Raw genomic sequence first — 18,386 nt, forward strand, 5'->3', positions numbered from 1 at the left:
CGTCCACAGCTGGCAAAGGCCTCCCCCAAGGACTTCCATAACGACCAGTCCTGCGATGCCCGCATCCAGGCTCTTCCCGCGACCTTCACCAGATCGTCGGTTCACCTAGTGGGAGGCCTGCCCACGCTACGTCCTCCGGCCCGTGGTCGCTACTGGAGAATTTTTCTGCCCCAACTTTTCTTTATAATATTACCATATACTCGTAGATCAGACAATGATCTGAGTAATGTCAGCTTGACTAACCATGGTCCCGGCTAATGATGTCGGCTCCCCATTAAGTGGGGGCGTGTTGGGTCCCGCCGTATAGGGCGGGACGTCCGCGGAAGACGCCTTGGTCGTTTCCCAAGGCGCCGACCACTATGCGGCAGAGGGAACACCCCAGATTTTAGTGGGTTCGAGCCCCACATAACCTGCCGCTCGTAGGTACGGATAGGCCATTTTCCTGGGTAAAAAAAAAAGCTTGACTAACCACCGTGTTGTTAATTAATAGGCTCCGAAACTACAAGACCGATTTGAAAAATTCTTTCACCATTACAATTCCACATTATTCCTAAACATAGGTGGTAAGAAGTTCCCCATAGCAACTAGTTAAATGATAAAATAAAAATTCATAAAATTCATTAATTTTTGCAAACAGGCTTTAAAAAAGCGCTTTTACACGTCCCAATATTAACCCTACCACTGCTTCGGGACAATAAATGGGCCAGGTTAAACAATACAAACTCGGTACAAAAAATCAAAGACTTTCATCAGCTAGACAGATAGACGTTTAATAAAGTCCTTCTAAACACTTGACGTTGCCATGATATTAATGATAATATAATAATCTATCTTTATAAATAAAAATGAATTGCTGTTCGTTAGTCTGATTAAAACTCGAGAACGGCTGGGCCGATTGAGCTGATTTTGGTTTTAAAATGTTTGTCGTACTACAGGGTAGGTGTAAACGAAATAAATAACTTTATTAACATACATAACAATACAATCGTTCGTTCGTTCGTTTCGTTCGTTCCAAATGACGTCCACTGCTGGACAAAGGCCCCCAAGGTTTTCCACAATGAACGGTCCTGCGCTGCCCGCATCCAGGCTCTTCCCGCGACCTTTACCAGATCGTCGGTCCACCTAGTAGGAGGCCTGCCTAACAATACAATAGTTAAATTTAAAAGAAAGAGACAAATGCTTGTTAATAGGGCGCCCGCTCACTTTCAGCAGGTAGCCTTATTAGCTACTGCGCAAGCGCATCCCTACCGGCGAGTCTGGTGTTAAAGAAGAAGAGGAAAAGGAATTATTATTATGTTAATTTATATTTATAAATTAAAACAGCACAGAAGGGATACGCAACAACTATTAGTCGCGGGGTACGTGGATGTCGCAGTAAGATAGTTAGAGCCGTAATATAGTTATATCCCTAGGGATATAATTATATACCGTAACATAGTTATACGAAAGCGATTCATTACTATCTCACTAGGAATATAGTTATAAAACGGCCCAAGTTTCCACGATATACTTATATTACTAGATTAAGTTCAGTGTTATAACTATATTACGGCTATAACTATCTTACTGCGACATGGACACGAATATATTTTTCAAATACAAATTGTTTATTAATTTAAAACTAACTAATACATTAAAACACAGCCACAATACGAGATAGTTACAAGGAAGAAATTATTTAAAATCAATGAGTACCTACCTACAGGCCGAACTGATAAGGTTATTTATTTGTGTACCAGCTGGTATTGAGCTCTTTTATACGGGTGTTTTAATGAGAATGTAAAAAAAAATAAAGGAATTGCCTCACTTGCGGTCCGGTCAAAATGAATACAGCCCGCATCATATTATTATGAAAAACTTTGTCTCTATCTATATACAGGGTGTGTTTTATTAATGAAATATTTTAAATTTTCATGAAAAATCCATGAAATCAGGAAAATACTATTATTACGCGGACGAGCTGTCGAACAGTCCCCCCGCTCTCCCGGGGCCGCATGTGCTCGGTGGTGTAGCGGGGTACGCGGGGGTGGTGCGGGCGGTAACAAGCTCCATCTCGAAAGTTTTAGGAGACGTTTGAACAAGGTTTTTTACTAATTAAAGTAATAGTTAAAATTTTATTTATATTTTTCTTGTAATTACTTTCATGTGTACTATCATCCCTGAGATGCTCGTTGTTTTACAAAACCACACACTACTTATTTTTTTGTTATATTTTTGTTCTGTAATGCGAACAGGTACATAAAGTGCTTACAGGTTTGCACCATCATCATCATTTCAGCCACAGGACGTTCACTTTCTTTTCTTTCTTTCATTCCTTTACCAGGTCGTCGGTCCACCTTGTGGATGGACGTCCCACGATGCGTTTTCCGGACGTGGCCTCCACTCCAGGACCTTGCTGCCCCATTGGCCGTCAGTTCTGCGTACTACTTATGTGCATCATTCGTTACTAAGCACAAGAACTATAATAGAAAAGTAATGAAGAACAGCGAATAATTTTTTTACCACGCCGGGCGCCCTGTGATGATAGCGAAACGACCATGCTACTTATTTTGCTTTTTCACAATACGATTCATATAACCTATTAGGGTCTCGTCTTGGCAACATTATACATGAAAATGTTTTTGGTGGGATAAAATTACTATGATACAAGTTGCCAGTAGAAATATTAATACCTGTTCTCCGTTAAAATATCTGCAACACCGGTTGCATCTTTAAATATCACATGATCAGAACAACTCATGTGAATACGGTGAGACACCCTTTCGGCCTCATTTTACTTCTATTTGAATTTGCGTTTCACCCCCAAACTGAGCTTTACCCCCTTGTAATACGACCGTTAGAGTTTTTGTAAAGGTAGGTATTGCCAGAGCAAAACTGAACTCTGCCAAATTGTTTCCCGAAGATCTTAATGTCTTAACAGATGTTGGAACAGTAGGTCTACCATCATTTCTTAAACGTTCTGATTTCTGGTATGATTTATCTTACTTTGGTATTCGTGATAATTGTTTTACTGATGTCACTTATAAATATTGTAGTTTCACTTATTACTCCTCAAGATTTAAAAGCATTTTCCTAGAGTCTAAGCATGTTTCGTAATTGTTAAATAAAAGGTAGCATAACATGAGTTTAAAATGTTAAATTGTATTTACCTGAAAACGCAGCGTGTGATGTCCACCCACAATTTTCATGAACTTCCTTCCTCTTTTTAATACTGCGAGACCTTCACAACTTAGTCTTTGAATTTCAATTGAGCTACTCATTAATACTAATTAACAGAGTTATATTAGTGGCTTCTACGATTAAATTCTTCATTAAATGTTTTTTATTACATACGAATTGCTTAGAGACTACTACTCAATTAATTCGTTCAGTGTGATTAATTATACACTGCCCAGTTAAGTAGTAAATGCTGTTATTGGGGTACCGCAGCGTAATTGGAAAAATAAATTCCACCAAAAATATTTTGCCAAGACGGAAACAAACTCATTTCAGGGTCGCTTTATTTTTGTTTATTCAGAAAACTTTGTGAAAAACTTATCAGATTTTATGTAACTGCAGAGACCAAACTTCTAACTCTACAAGCCCTGACTAAACAGATTCTATATCTTAGTCAAAATATGTGGCACGGCCGTTTCATTATCGTCACAAATGATGGACGTAAGGAGGGTTAAGGTGAATTTGTTAACTGTTCATACTTTTCTGTTACACAGTAGTTCTTGTAATATCAAAACGGAAGATGTTATGAAAACTGAACCTCATTTATTCACTTTACACTTATTAACTTTTTTCAGGAAAATTCTGAAAAATAGGTTTAATGAAAGCAAGTTTCACTAATTAAGTTTATACGGGAGCCTCAGAGTGCAATTCTACTCGCACTTGACCGGTTTTTATTGGTTGAGTTGATAGCTGACTCATTCGAATGTTCATTACGAAACGAACATAATGTAACTGAAAAATAATTAGTAATTGCGAGTAGCTGTTGCACACAGCACGTGTTTCTACATGAACAGTCATGGAATTTGAACTATGACATGACGCGGTTACGAACGCGGGCGCTGCATACATTTTCAGGAAGGAAAGTGAAAGAGAAAATCAATCGAATTATACCTACATAATATTTAGTATAAATTTTGCAAAAATTGTGTTCGGTGACGCGGTTTCATTCCGTGAACTAATGAATGTGCCATTTAAACCCCCGATATCATGTCAGTGATAATGGAGATTATGCAAAAACAAATGTGACAGGTAGGCACGCTTGCGAAGCCAAGATTTTGCGTTAGTTTTCACTTTCGACAATAGTCTGCGCCAATCAGAGTCTACGTCGGATTACACACACGTGACGTAGACCTGATCTTAATCTGCATACCTTGCAAACACAAACAGTCTCCAATAACAGAGCATGCAACATAAACAAGCACACACTTTACCATTACCCGGACCCAAATTATCAAGCCCACAGATGTTTTTATCGCTTACAGTTAGATTTTATCTTATCAATGAAATAGAGTGCATGGTATCAGTTACGGCGCGGTGTCGAAGCTAGCATCATGTACCCGGGCCCGCGCCACCGCGGCGGCGTGCGGCTGTACTTCGCCGTCGTGCTCATCGTGGCCACCGTCGGCTTCATGTACGCCGTCCTCCCTACCAGGGTCACGTACGATTACACCAAGCAGATGGACAACATATTATTCCAGTTCAACGTCACACCACATCAACCAATGAAGTTCATTCTGCAGTGGGCACCGAGATATTCTCCATTCGACGTGATGCGAGAAGGCCAAGAAGCGTTTTTCAAGCTCGACTGCGAATACAAAAACTGCTTCGTGACAGACAACAAATCGTTTTTTGATGACATCAAAAATTTCGACGCCATCGCTTTCAGTGGCAACCACTTGCCGAATGCGAATGACCTGCCTGCGCAGAGGTCTGCCAGTCAGAAGTACATCTTCGGAGCGACGGAGTCGGCGCACAACTACCGGGTGTGCGACCCAGTGTTCGATGGGTTCTTCAACTGGACGTGGACTTACAGACTGGACTCGGACGTCCGGTGGGGATACATAACAATTTACGACTTGAACGGCAAGAAAGTAGGCCCCAAAAGGGATATGACGTGGCCAGAACTGGCACCAGTGAGTGATGAGTTTAAAAAGAAGTTGGACAGTAAAAGTAAAGTGGTGGCGTGGTTTGTGTCTCATTGCAACACGTTGAGCAAGAGAGAGAGTTTTGTGAGGCAGTTGCAGCGTGAAGCAAAGACTAAGTACGGTTGGACGGTGGACGTGTACGGTTCGTGCGGGACGCTGAAGTGTCCGAGACAAAGCAGTTCGCATTGCTTCGACATCCTCCAGAGGGATTACTACTTCTACCTGTCGTTCGAGAACTCTTTCGCGGAGGACTACGTGACGGAGAAGCTGCTGAACGCAATAAACAACGACGCTGTGCCGGTGGTATATGGAGGCGCTAACTATTCAAGGTGAGCGTTTCACGACAACACATTGATTCTCAACTTTTACCAGTAATCTTTATTCATTTTCTAGATGATACGAATCTCTTACAATAAAGAGAAGTCTTTGTAATCTATAGAATAGGGATTTTAATTGATAAAACCCAGTTACAAGTATGATGTTTGTAATGTCAGCTAACGTGCCGGATGGGCTTGCATCTTGTCAGGAATTACGTCACAGTGCGTGTCACTCGCACGAACCTGCCACACAGTGGTCCCGATTTAATAAAACATGGACATTGATGCTAGAGGCACGAAAATTTTTTTGATGGTTACTGCTATGATAACTAATAAGGCAAAAAAATATTACAATCCTACGACGTCTATTTCATAGTAAAAAAATATATATACATATTTTTTGTATGGAAGAAATTACGTTTCTGTCAATTTTTCGAAATTCTTTAACGATGTCAAGATGCCGATCACACATGTTATAAAACAAGTGATTCTGAGTATTTCATGCGAAGATACTTGTCACTTATCTCTGCGTACTTTTGAGTTATCGAGGGTTGAAAAATCGATTTTTTTGTATTAAATATTTCCACGAAAAATTGCCAGAATTACAATATGGTGTATAAGGGACACTTTTGATGACACATAGTATTTCCCTTTATTTTTTATTTTATTTTATTAAAAGCTGATGCATACGAGCGCGCGCGAGTGCGAGTCGTTGTTGTGTCATCAAAGGTGTCCCTTGTACACCATATTGTAATTTTGGCAATTTTTCGTGGAAATATTTAATATAAAAAAATCGATTTCTCAACCCTCGATAACTCAAAAGTACGCAGAGATAAGTGACAAGTATCTTCGCATGAAATACTCAGAATCACTTGTTTTATAACATGTGTGATCGGCATCTTGACATCGTTTAAGAATTTCGAAAAATTTACAGAAACGTAATTTCTTCCATACAAAAAATATCTACATATTTTTTTTTACTACGAAATAGACGTCGTAGGATTGTAATATTTTTTTTTGCCTTATTAGTTATCATAGCAGTAACCATCAAAAAAAATTCGTGCTTCTAGCATCAATGTCCATGTTTTATTAAATCGGGACCACCGTGTGCCAGTCCAGTCAACTATCATATAAGTAGTTCTTGTCATGCATCCTTTACCTGGTGAACCCCTGGGCGTTCAAGTGCCCCAGTTATTGAAACTTGCCTTAACGCATTGGCTGTAAAAACGAGACACAATCTGCGTCTACCGCTTGAAGTAATATTGGAAACGTGTTAATTGATACTGTACATATTGCGGTGTGAAGATAACCCAAATAAGTGCATGTTGTAGGTGAGGTTAGTTACTCATTATATTGAACTGAAAGAAGTGTATTGACACACTTTTTAGTTTATTACTGTCTGAATAATTCGTGCGATTTGTATAAAATTGGTTACTACTACCCGTCTCCTATAATAGCCGTATCTAACAGTAAGCAAGCTATGATTTTTCTTATCTTAATCTGATAACGTGACATAACATCATAACTGTGTAACAGTCTTGACGATTTGTAAGTATTAACGATTTACCTTTACGTCTAACTCAACAATAATCATGATTTTTCTACGAAACTATCATGATTTCAATTTCACCTGTTATCAGGTCCGGATGGTTGTGTCTTTTGTTATCAGCTAGTGTTTTGGACATTCGGACGTGGGATTAAAATCCCACCTTCCGCTAATGAGTCAAACTGACGTTTCAATATTATATTCACATAAATATTACCTACATGTTTCAGGCTAAATCATCGTTTTAACAGACACATCTTAAGCCTTGTTTACTGTTCCTCAAATGAAAATAGTTAATCACGTTTTCTCTATTTTGTTGCGGGACTACTCGACATAACTCGAACTTCACCAACTGTACAGAAGTTGCAGTGGTGAGAATAGTCCCAGGACAAGACACGCCATCTTTTAAAAGATACTGTCATGAGATAGGTACGCCAATGGAAGCGGAGCCTGCTATTAGTGCTGTGAAGTGTGAACGTGCGTTCATAACACCCGAATTTGGCCATACTGATAGTTGTTACTCCATCTAACTATAGAACAATTTTTAAAAATATTCATTTTAATAGAGCAATTTTATTATTAAACTAGCTTTTGTCCGCGGCTTCACCCGCGTGAAATTTAGTTTGTCACAGATCGTCATAATTTATAGCCTATATGTTATTCTGGGTTATAAACAATAATACTGTATAGTTTCATCAAAATCCGTTCAGTAGTTTTTGCGTGAAAGAGTAACAAACATCCAGACATCTAGACATCCACACAAACTTTCGCATTTATAATATTATTAGTAGGAAGTAGGATGAAAAAAAACTTCTCACTAAATAGGTTAATAATACAATAATAATTGTAATAAGCAAAAATAACAATAAACAACAGAACAAATTGTAATACAATAACTTATACTAAAGTTTTGTTGTTACCCAGTAACTTTAGTCAGTTACTTAGTTTAAATCTAGGACTTGCTGATAGTCTATTAGGGACTGGCTTATCTAACCGAGTTAACAGAGTTATTAGATAGGGTTAAACTGGTCGTTAAGCTGTTAGTTACGAGTATTTCATCAACCAAAACATTATACCTACAAGGTGGAAAAATTTAAGTGATCTCACTCGATTATTTCTAAACTATACAAGATATTGAAAAAGTGGTTACTGATCCTAAAAGTGCTTCAAGAGCTCTTTCAAACGGTACCAATAATAGGTTACAGAATAAACTGGTTCTATCTGAAAATTCAATGTTTCCAGCTTCGTCGATTATAAAAAAAAAAGTAAATCACCTAGATAGTCAAACTCTCGATAATAATTTACCAACACTAGTGTAGTGGTATGATACGGAGATGGAATGGAAGCGTCAAATGCTTGCTCATGACCGTTGTATGTCAGGGGGTAGTGTTACAAAACATGTGCTGGGATCTCTACATCTGTTTGTATATTTTATTTAAATATCACACTTATTGTAAATACATTAGAAGCTTAAATGTGCTGTCGTACCTAATATGCGTTTTGACATGTTCATAGTTATCAAAATATCCAATAGATAAGAGACGTGAACGAACTAAAATGAATCATGTTTGTTTGTATACAAAACCCATCTCACGCGATGAGAGCCATTTAATTTTGCCATTTTATGAAATAACTTGATATCCAACTGGATATCGTTATTATTCCTACAAGAACACCAAAAGTTTATTTTCAAATAACCAGTTGGTTATTTGAAAATAAACTTTTGGTGTTCTTTTGATCGAGACCCTGCAAATGCCTGCATGTAGATATTTTAAAAAGAAACGGTTTGTATTAGGTATAATGAAATATCGAGCTGCATTTGATTCTAATGTAGGTAAAAGCATAGTGTAAAAGTATTTTCCACGTCAACTTTTGAATCTGCCTTAAAAGTAGGTCCTCACATCAATATTGGCAGATACTTTTCTAACTGCTTCGCATTGTGAAAGTGGATGCAATTTGATGTTTGTGTACCAGTTAGTCTGAAGTTTAAACGTTAGCTTGAAGTTAGGCGGCGTTCCATCCTAAAGTTACCAGTTGCAACGATCTACCACTTTTCCTTAACTATCCAGGTTTAGTTCACAACGTGGTAGAAAATATTTCAATTCTAAAATACTTCGTCGTTTCAGCCGAAAGACGTCCACTGCTGGACAAAGGCCTCCCCCAAGGATTTCCACAAAGACAGGTCCTGCGACGCTCGCATCCAGGCACCTCACCTATATTAATTGTCAGAAACATCGTAGCAGGCTACAAAGGATTTGCAGCGATATAACGGGACTATTCCCACCTCTCGTTCCCACCACTGCAACTCCTGTGTAGCCAGGATCTACAGCTTGACCGCCACAAAAACCCAACCAATGAAGGTCAAGTTTGTCCCGTTGCAGCGATATAGAAACGAGAGGTGCTAATTCTTCGTACATTACAAACGTACGTTTTATCTCTTTTCTCTCCTCGAGTTATTTGAAAAAGTTCGCTTCCTATAAGAAAGCCCAAATAAAATTGTGCCATTTCAGTACTTTACTTCGTACAATAAAGAATGCTTATGAGTACCTAAATATGTATAGTGTGAACGAAAATCGTAACCTCTCCTTCTTTTCATAAAAAAAAACTCATAAAACTCGTTTATTTTTGCAAATAGGCTTTTAAAAAGCACTTTTACACGTCCCAATATTAGCCCTACCTTTCTAGGATACAAGAATGCATGGTAAATTCAGTGAACTGCTCCTGAATCGAATGTACCTACTACTACTATTTCTATTTAGGTATTTATATTAACCGGCAGACAGTGGTGACTGAGTTTGTTGCGGCGCTTCTTCTCAGCACTTGCCAAATGTTGGTCTCGAAGCGCTGGTAGGGTAAAAAGATTATGAGACATGTAGAGGCTCCTTAAGAGCATATGACGATTTGTAAGAACGATTTATTAGTCTAAACAAATAAAGAAATTTTGACTTTGACTTTGGGCTTATTTCCAACAGTGATTTTTTTTGACCTGAAAATCTCTCATTCTCATAGTCGACGATACCATCGATATGAAAGCAGCCTTATTTATAGCCAGCTTCTACAGTGAAGTATTTTATAACTGTTACTGCAAGCAAACTCCACCATCAGGTACTAACTCACTAAGTTGGATCGGAACCGAACATTTAAGTGCGTCTGATACTTTCCCCAACTTTACCTTTCATGAAATACATATTTCACTGAATTCTACTTCATGAAGTACAAGTTAAATACATACTCGTATATGTATACTAGCGGCCGCCCGCGAGGATCCCGTTTTACCCTCTTAGGGGTGGAGTTTCGTAAAATCCGTTCTTAGTGAGCACCTATGTTCTAAAAATAACCCCCCATCTCTATGCCAAATTTCATCAAAATCGGTTCAGTGGTTTAGGCGTGAAAGCGCCACAGACAGAGTTACTTTCACATTTATAATGTAGGGATTAGGGGCAGTGAACATTTCGGAATTAAGTAATCTCACTTTAAAACGACTAAAATGAGCTTTAAACTGAAAAGTCACGTTCCTTTGAAACCTTAAATCCTTATCGAGAACTTTGATAAGGATTTAGGCATAGCTGGGCATTAACTCGTTAATCCGTTAATCGTTAATTAACGAAGTTAACATTTCTATTAACGGATTAACTTTTAAGTTAACTTTAAAAAATGTTAACGGACTCGTTAACTTCCGTTAAATTATCCTAAGTCCGTTAATCGTTAATCCAGTACCTACTATTTACCAAAAAGATACAGCAGGCACGCTGAAAAACGCTAGAAAAACGCGTTCTGACAAGTACGTTCGTGCTTCCAGAACTTCCAGAACCCAAAACAACAGTTTTTGTAACTCACTCACTCAGATCACTAACGACACCTTGTTAGTAGGTATGTGTGGGACAACTCTTGCAACTGAATTTAATGCCAGTTTTCCTCAACCGATTGAGCTGAAAGGTATACTTATGTAAGTACGATGACAATGCAATCTTAAGGTACCATTGAGCTGGTCTGATGTATGATGGAGTCATGAGGTAGCCATAGGAACTCCTAAATGAAACGGCGGCATCACATCGAATTTGAGTTCGTTGGATTTGTCTTTTCGAGCACTTTAGTACTAGATGATGTCCAGGGTCCTGATGATGGAGTCAGGAGGTGACCATAGGAATTCCAAAACGAAACGGTGAAAAATTATCGAGTTTGAGTTTGCTGGATTTGTCTTTTCGAGCACTTTGGTGCTAAATTGTATTGTAATTGAACCAAGGCTCTGAGATTGAGATGTAGTATCTCAATTAGAGATGAAACGGATAGTTGTTTGGCCGGATACCGGATACCGGATATCCGGCCTGCAGCTAGGCCGGATAGCCGGATATCCGGCGGCCGGATAGTTGGCCCATTGTCTCGTTGCATGTCGTGACGAGTATAGTATAGCACAGGTGCTTCGAACGCGATCAGTGGGTCTATTACGAGCCCCGATGCAAAATAGTTCGTCTAGTACGAAAAACATGGAGAAAGATTTTTTCTTAATTAATTATTTTTGTCCAGTTACGTAAACATAAAAACTATTCTACCATCTCATGTTCGGTTACTTATGCACTATTTAATGTTGAAGCAATAAACTGTTTCAGCCTTTTAAGTTAAGAGATACCGTGCTTTTAAGTCGAGCAAATCGTAAGCAAAATAGTTCATATAGTTGTTAGTCGATGCAAAAGAGTTTGTCTATCATTGAGTTAAATATTTTTTACCCTTTTTTAAATTCAATTTTAAAAGTTTACGTTTGGAAAAGTAATTCTGAGTCATTTTTACAAGTGGGATAGTATAAATTTCTGAAAAGTTCTATTAATTTCTTCAGTTTTCAAGTAAAAATGGGTCGTGCGTGGCAAACCAGTGGGTAAAGAAGTAGTTTGTGGGATTGAAATGGGCAAATCAAGTTACCAAATCTCGAAAGACTTGACACTGCCCAGATCTACAGTGCAATCTATCATTCAGCACTATAAAAATAATAGAAATACTTCTTCCTTGAAGAAAACTGGCCGACCCCGTATCACCAGTGAAACAGAAAACAGAATTCTTAAGGAAATTGACAAAAAAAATCGCCGTGCTCGAGCTGGAGAAGTCACGGTGCAATGGAGACTTGATTGACAAAAATTTCTCAGTTGATACCTGCAAAGAGTGTTGAAAAGAATGGGCTACGGATTTTATACAGCTAAGGAGAAAGCCCTATGGACTGCCTTACAAAAGAAAAAGAGATTGAAGTTTGCTCGTGATCACTTAAATTGGACTTCTGAACAGTGGCGTAGCATCATATGGAGTGAAGAGTCCAAATTTGAAGTCACAGTGGGCGATGGAAGAAAAAAAGTGGTTCGAAATAAACATGAAGCATTTCATACCGATTGCATTAAACGAAAAGTTAAGTTTCCAGCGTCTCTTATGAGATGGGGCTGCATGTCTGCACAAGGTGTTGGTGGGATGCAGTTTGTGGATGGTTCCATCAATGCAACAAGATACCAAACTATTTTGGAAGAAAGTCTATTGTCCTCCATTCCGTTACTCAAACATCAAGATTCTTTCATTTTTTAACAAAACGGTGCTTCCTGACATACTGCAACGACAACAAAGACATGGCTGCTGTCAAAGAGCATCCCAACCATCGAATGGTCATTTAACAGCCCGGAATGATCGCCGATTGATACCCTATGGTGAAAAATGAAGAAAGTCCTTCGCACAAATCCACCAATATCGAAGACGGACTTGAAGGCTAAACTCTTGGCTGTGTGGGAGTCAATTACGACCGACGAGTGTGCAGCGTTGGTTGCGACCATTTCTCTTCGCATTAAAGCAGTAATTGAAAGCAAAGGCGACAGAACTAAGTGGTAGACGAACTATTTTGCTTGAGAGCCAATGGTAGACGAACATTTTTGCGTCATTTGTTTCAGTATATTTTTTTATTTATTTATGATAAGTAAGGTCATGAAAGATTTTGAGATACGTTAAAATAAACTTTGGAATGTTACTCAAATTGTGGTTTACTTTCTTCTTAACTTTCTTAATTACTTTACCCAAATTCATTTCACATTATTACATAATTATCTTATTTTTCATACTAGACGAACTATTTTGCATCGGGGCTCGTAGTAGAATAGACTAGTCACACTTTTGGAAAATTGAATCCGTCCGAATAGAATGTCAGATTTTGCCACTTGTCTAGGGGGCAGATCAATTCAATTTCGGCTGCAATCGTGAGTATGTGATTGAATAGCGAAAATTTAACTAGTTGCATCATGTCATCAGACCATCAATGAAAAAAAAATCGCCTATTTTATTTGGCAATATTTCGACATTAACAGATATTTACTATTTATCTATGTATTGGTCATTAGAGTGAATAGCCCAGAAAAATAAATTAGTTTTAAAAGGCCTTAATATGGCTTTTTTGTAACTTTTTGGACTTTAAATAAAAGCAGTCATTATTGTAAGCCATTTTATTGATATTTACCTCAAAGATTAATGTATTTCATTTTAATAATAGGAAATTGTCGTAGTTTTTTAATATCCGGTATCCGGCCGGATAGTGAGTTACTATCCGGTATCCGGCCGGATAGTAAATTAGGGCCGGATATCCGGCCTACCGGATAGTTGCCGGATATCCGTTTCATCTCTAATCTCAATCTCAGAGCAAAAAAGTATAAAATAAAATTATAATAATTAAAAAACTTTTTTAAAAACAAGTTTATATTCTGAAATGCAGTTGTACTAAAACGAAAAAAATAATTGTACTTATGCAAGGTTCAAATAATTTCGAAAGCTTGTAGCGCAAACATAAAAGAGGAATAAATTCCATGCGCGATACAAGCTTTTGAAATTATTTGAACCTTGCATATAATTATTTTTTTCGTTTTATTATCATGTGTTAACGGATTAACGATTAACGTTAACTTGCGTTAAATCTTGCGAAATGTAACGTTTTAACGTTTAACGAAGTTAATTTTTTTATTAACGGTTTAACGATTAACGAAGTTAACTATTTGATTAACGGTGCCCAGCTATGGATTTAGGCTTCAGTGGAATAGCAGCAAGTATGTAGAAATAGAACAGTCCTGTTGACCTGTTATTAAGGCCCAATGCAAATTACCAAAAGCTAAACTTAAGTGCAAATTAAAAGTGGTATAATGTTACTCGTACTTACATAATAATGCAGGAGGTACAAAAGACAACCTCGTAAGTCAAATGTTTACCAAAAACACTTTTTAATGTAGTAAATAAGAAAATCTCTCAACGCACATTTCAAGCTCACCTGTATTCGAATAGGAGTATTTTAGTGCCATATACCGGGTTTCATTGAAACCTCCCTGTAGAAGGATAAACTCGGCAAGACGGCTGATGACGTGTGAATTCTTGCTCTAAGAAAAACTTCGTTCAATACTAAATGCTTTTCTTTGTAATAAACATCAAAAACCGAGAAAATGTCTCATACAAAAATAAGTATTCAAGAGACGATTTTTTCTCTCCTGAAAAATTTTGTTTTCGGTACTCCCGAGTTTTTCACTCGTCAACGACGATATTATGTAGTTGTAATAGGATTAGGTGTTAATGTAACAGTTATTATGTAATATAGGTAATAATGACTTATCTCAGATAAGAGTTATTTTACACTTTCCTACTTATTTCTTTTCCCCGACACGTCTAACCAGATTGAGCAGTTTAGTTAAGAAACTAAGTAGGTTTTCCTCCTGCCGGGCTAGGACGCGCACCATAATACAATTTTATCGACGATTTTAGACGTCAATTGTATGAGCTTATTGTGCAAAATCGATAAAACGCCTCGATATAAGTTTATCGTCGCGCATCTTACTTAGAGCTACTGTACGGTTAGCACGAAAAATTTTCGACTTCTAATCGGTTGCGTATTCGAATCGCCATCAAAAGATTTAGTACGAAAACTGCAACAGCGCCCTTGTGAACGTATCGTAAAGTGAACTTAGTATGAGAAATGGTAGGTAGCAACGTCGTAACGCAACGAAACTAATTTAGGCAATCGAGATCGTTTCGTTATCGTTGAATTCGAAGGCCGCGATAAGTGGTTATCACGTAATTTTATCGATTTTGCTCATACATTTTAACGTCGATAAGAGTATATCACGGCACGCATCCTAGCCCGGCTGGGTATCGAATTTTGTCGAATACGCAAACGATTCGAAGACGAAAGATGTTGGTGCTGGAGGTAAGTACAGGTGTGGAGACTGAACGAACCTGATGATGATGAAAGGTTTGCTCTCTTGCAGGTTCCTCCCGCCCGGCAGTTACCTGGACGCGCGGGAGCTGGGGCCTGCGAAGCTAGCGGAGACCATGGACGCCATCTACAGGAACAAGACGCGGTACTACGAGTTCTTTAGATGGCAAAACCACTTCAGGTAATACTAAATTACACTCGGCGCTGGCTAGCCAGTTCCTTTGCTTGAACATGGCTTGACACGCTGCCGATCATTTTTATTAAGTACTGTCTGTAAATTAATTTTATCTATAAACTTTACATTAATAAAGCAATGATCAAAGTTACTGAATTTAACAAAGCTAAAGACGCCAAAATTAAATAAATTGGGAGTTGTGAACCACGTACAGTTGGATAGTCTTCATACAACCGCTTCGTCAAAAGTGAGTAAAAATCTTGTCATTACTGTCAAAACTCTGTTAATTTTTTTTTCAATAGTGAGAGATTTTTATCCATAATATTTAATTAAAATGATAAAGTTTGAAATTTTCAAGTGGACTGTGGAACAGAATGATGATGCACTAAAAGTTGCCTTACATTTCATGCGTGCGTAAGGCAAAAATAGCACTTATTACAACAACATTAAGACACCACTGTGGTTAGCTTGACGAGCTGTCGTCCCTGTCGGTACGCACATCATTTAATTTTTGTTCTTTCACTCCCACTCGTTCGCTAGTTATTTTACTATTGTGGTAGTAAGCTTAAGCTAAGCTTAGCTAGCATAACAAGTACGAGTAAGTAATCGTACGTAAGTAGATTCATAAACTACAAATAAGTAGGAACTCGTGCGTGGTTGATTATTAAATTATTTCCTGGAAAATACTGGAAATTGATTAACAACAGTGTACCTACCTACATACATTATAATATTCAGCAATACTAGTGATTATTTTTATCTTCAATTGATTAGGGGTATCTCGGGCCATTACAGCCGTTCAAAAATTGCCATAGCGGACGGTATTTCACGTCCACAAGGCGGGGTATTGGTAAAGTTTTCAACTAGCAATAATCGCACCTCGGATTAACCTCATTGGTTACGATATTGCCTCTGCGCAAAGTTAATTAAATGAAAAGTCCACGGAAGTCTTATAATCCGGAAAAAAACAAATGATACCGCGGGCTAAGTAAGGATAGCGCCATCTGTTGAAATTTTGGCGAAGTAACTAACGAAACGCCTGACATTGTACAAAAGCATCAACAAAAGGTTCACCCCAAACTTACTAGGGTAAACTGCCAGTCATTGGACACTTAAGAAAGTTATTTACTGAATTAAAAATAGCATTTCCATTTCAACAACTGAGAGATTCCGACTGATGGAGATAAAAGGCCGTTTTTTTGAATGAATATTCATTGTATTTGAAGGAATATTCATTTTAAGAAAATTCAAGGGTTCTTTTGTCCAATGACTGGCAGCGTCCAATGACTGTCGGTTTACCCTAGGGTGTTTGAGACTATTTTCAACCATGCAGATGGGGAGAAAAAAAAGGGTCGCGGTCGGATCTTTTGTTTACCAACCAAGCTTCTCAGGTCGTACTTTGTCTAAGCAACTTTAGCATGTTTTAACCTGTGATTAATAAAGCCCGAGGTATAAAAATACTGACATAAATTAATTTTATTTACAGAGTAACATCACCTTTTTTTTTAATCATGCGAATTATTATAACATTGTAATTTTACTAGCCCAGTAAAGATTCATTAGTTAAGACATTAAAAAAGCGATTTCGAAATCACAACCTTCTAGCTAGGCAATCTTTTCTAGGTGCAGTTTTTTTTAATACAATTTTATTTTTCACTCTTTTGCATCAACTCAGAAGTTCGGTTTTGTGAAGCAAAGCGTGACCAGTCTACCTAGAAGATTAATTTTTTTCACAAAAATCAGTCATTCAGTTAAAAAGTATTAAAGTACCTAAGTACTAAGGTATTTTCTTTTTTTTTCAGGTACAAAGAGACCTTCGAACCGGATGTGTGCAACCTATGCGCTGCACTGAACGACGCAGGCGCAGTGAGCCGGCGCACCGAGTACCAGCACTTCCGGCGCTGGTGGAACGACGAGCAGTGGAACGGGCAGGACTGTGGGCAGGACACTGACAACTCACTGCGCCGCGGCTCACTGTGGTCAATTTTCAAACTTTAGCGGTAGAAAATTCAACTTTATCAATGTGAAGTGGTAATCCGAAAAATAAACGATATTTCTATTTTAGGGTTAGTTGTTTACATTATAAAGAAATATCATCAGTGTACTCTTATCGGTTTCTAAGATTCATTAATTTAAAGTTAAATAATTATAATCTGTGTGTTGTAGTATTTCTATTTTAACATAGACGGATTTGTGCGAGTTTTCTTTTGTTATTTGCTAAATACTTACCTATCCAATAGTGAGTTGAGTTAGTAAAAAAATTAGTTAGTGATAACTGTGACAAGCACATAGATTATTGTATGATCTGGAAGACTACTTACATTAACTGTTCATATTTTCAGTTATTTATTTCTTTTACGTCTAAGTAAAATAGGATAAAATAAAAAATATTGTACAGGGTTCGGTGCTATTTTCCTGTAGTTTTAGTTTTATAATACCATTGTACTTGTAAATAACTCTTGTAGTGGCAGAGCAAACAAAAAAATGAGTTAAAACTAGGCTTTCTAAAGTGTACTTACCTACCTACTTATGTAGCAGTTTTACCGTGGCATAGCCACTATTAGACATAATAATGACAATTACTGTAAAATATTACGCTTTACGAAGTGGCTCATGTATGTACTTACCTACTTAATCTATTGATTTTTCTATTGTGGGTAGGTGCGAATAAGGTGGGAATGACACATTCTTTTATCAGTGAATACCTTCCTAAAGATAATGTTTTATTGATTGTTAGATTATAATAACTATTGTTATTTTATAGATAAAGCAAGTATTCTGTCGTGTTCGTTTGTATCATGTCATAGTCATTTGTTAACATGGCCATTTTAGTTTTAAGGTAAACCACGCCAATGTCCTATGAATAAAAATCGTTTTCTACATTTTTTTTTAAATAAAATGACTTAAAAAATCACCTTTTTGAATTAATAATATCCAACTACCCCCAAATTTATAAAAATGAATTTAATTATTTATACAACTCACTTATAATTTACTA

At 37.5% G+C, this 18,386-nt stretch overlaps 2 protein-coding genes and 1 non-coding gene across 3 annotated transcripts in view; 2 read left to right on the plus strand and 1 right to left on the minus strand.

The window, feature by feature from the left end:
• Positions 1-18,386, plus strand: part of LOC135079223 (uncharacterized) — a 369,397-nt gene that overhangs the window by 255,363 nt on the left and 95,648 nt on the right. The gene's annotated exons all lie outside the window — the stretch shown is intronic.
• Positions 4,146-18,302, plus strand: LOC135079217 (alpha-(1,3)-fucosyltransferase C-like). Its single transcript, XM_063973806.1, has 3 exons — positions 4,146-5,470; positions 15,266-15,394; positions 17,191-18,302. Exons 1-3 carry the CDS (start codon positions 4,548-4,550, stop codon positions 17,384-17,386), a joined length of 1,248 nt encoding a protein of 415 aa, XP_063829876.1. The 5' UTR covers positions 4,146-4,547; the 3' UTR covers positions 17,387-18,302.
• Positions 16,174-16,312, minus strand: LOC135079586 (U4 spliceosomal RNA). The gene has a single exon (XR_010258827.1). It is a non-coding gene; the product is annotated as a U4 spliceosomal RNA (small nuclear RNA).

Source organism: Ostrinia nubilalis, chromosome 16 (genome assembly GCF_963855985.1).
Source record: "Ostrinia nubilalis chromosome 16, ilOstNubi1.1, whole genome shotgun sequence".
Taxonomy (NCBI): domain Eukaryota; kingdom Metazoa; phylum Arthropoda; class Insecta; order Lepidoptera; family Crambidae; genus Ostrinia; species Ostrinia nubilalis.

Coding starts and splice junctions, on each gene's coding strand:
- LOC135079217 (XM_063973806.1), top strand. CDS start 4,548: ATGTACCCGGGCCCGCGCCACCGCGGCGGCGTGCGGCTGTACTTCGCC. Junction 5,471..15,265: donor GGAGGCGCTAACTATTCAAG/GTGAGCGTTTCA, acceptor GCTCTCTTGCAG/GTTCCTCCCGCCCGGCAGTT. Junction 15,395..17,190: donor AGATGGCAAAACCACTTCAG/GTAATACTAAAT, acceptor TTTTTTTTTCAG/GTACAAAGAGACCTTCGAAC.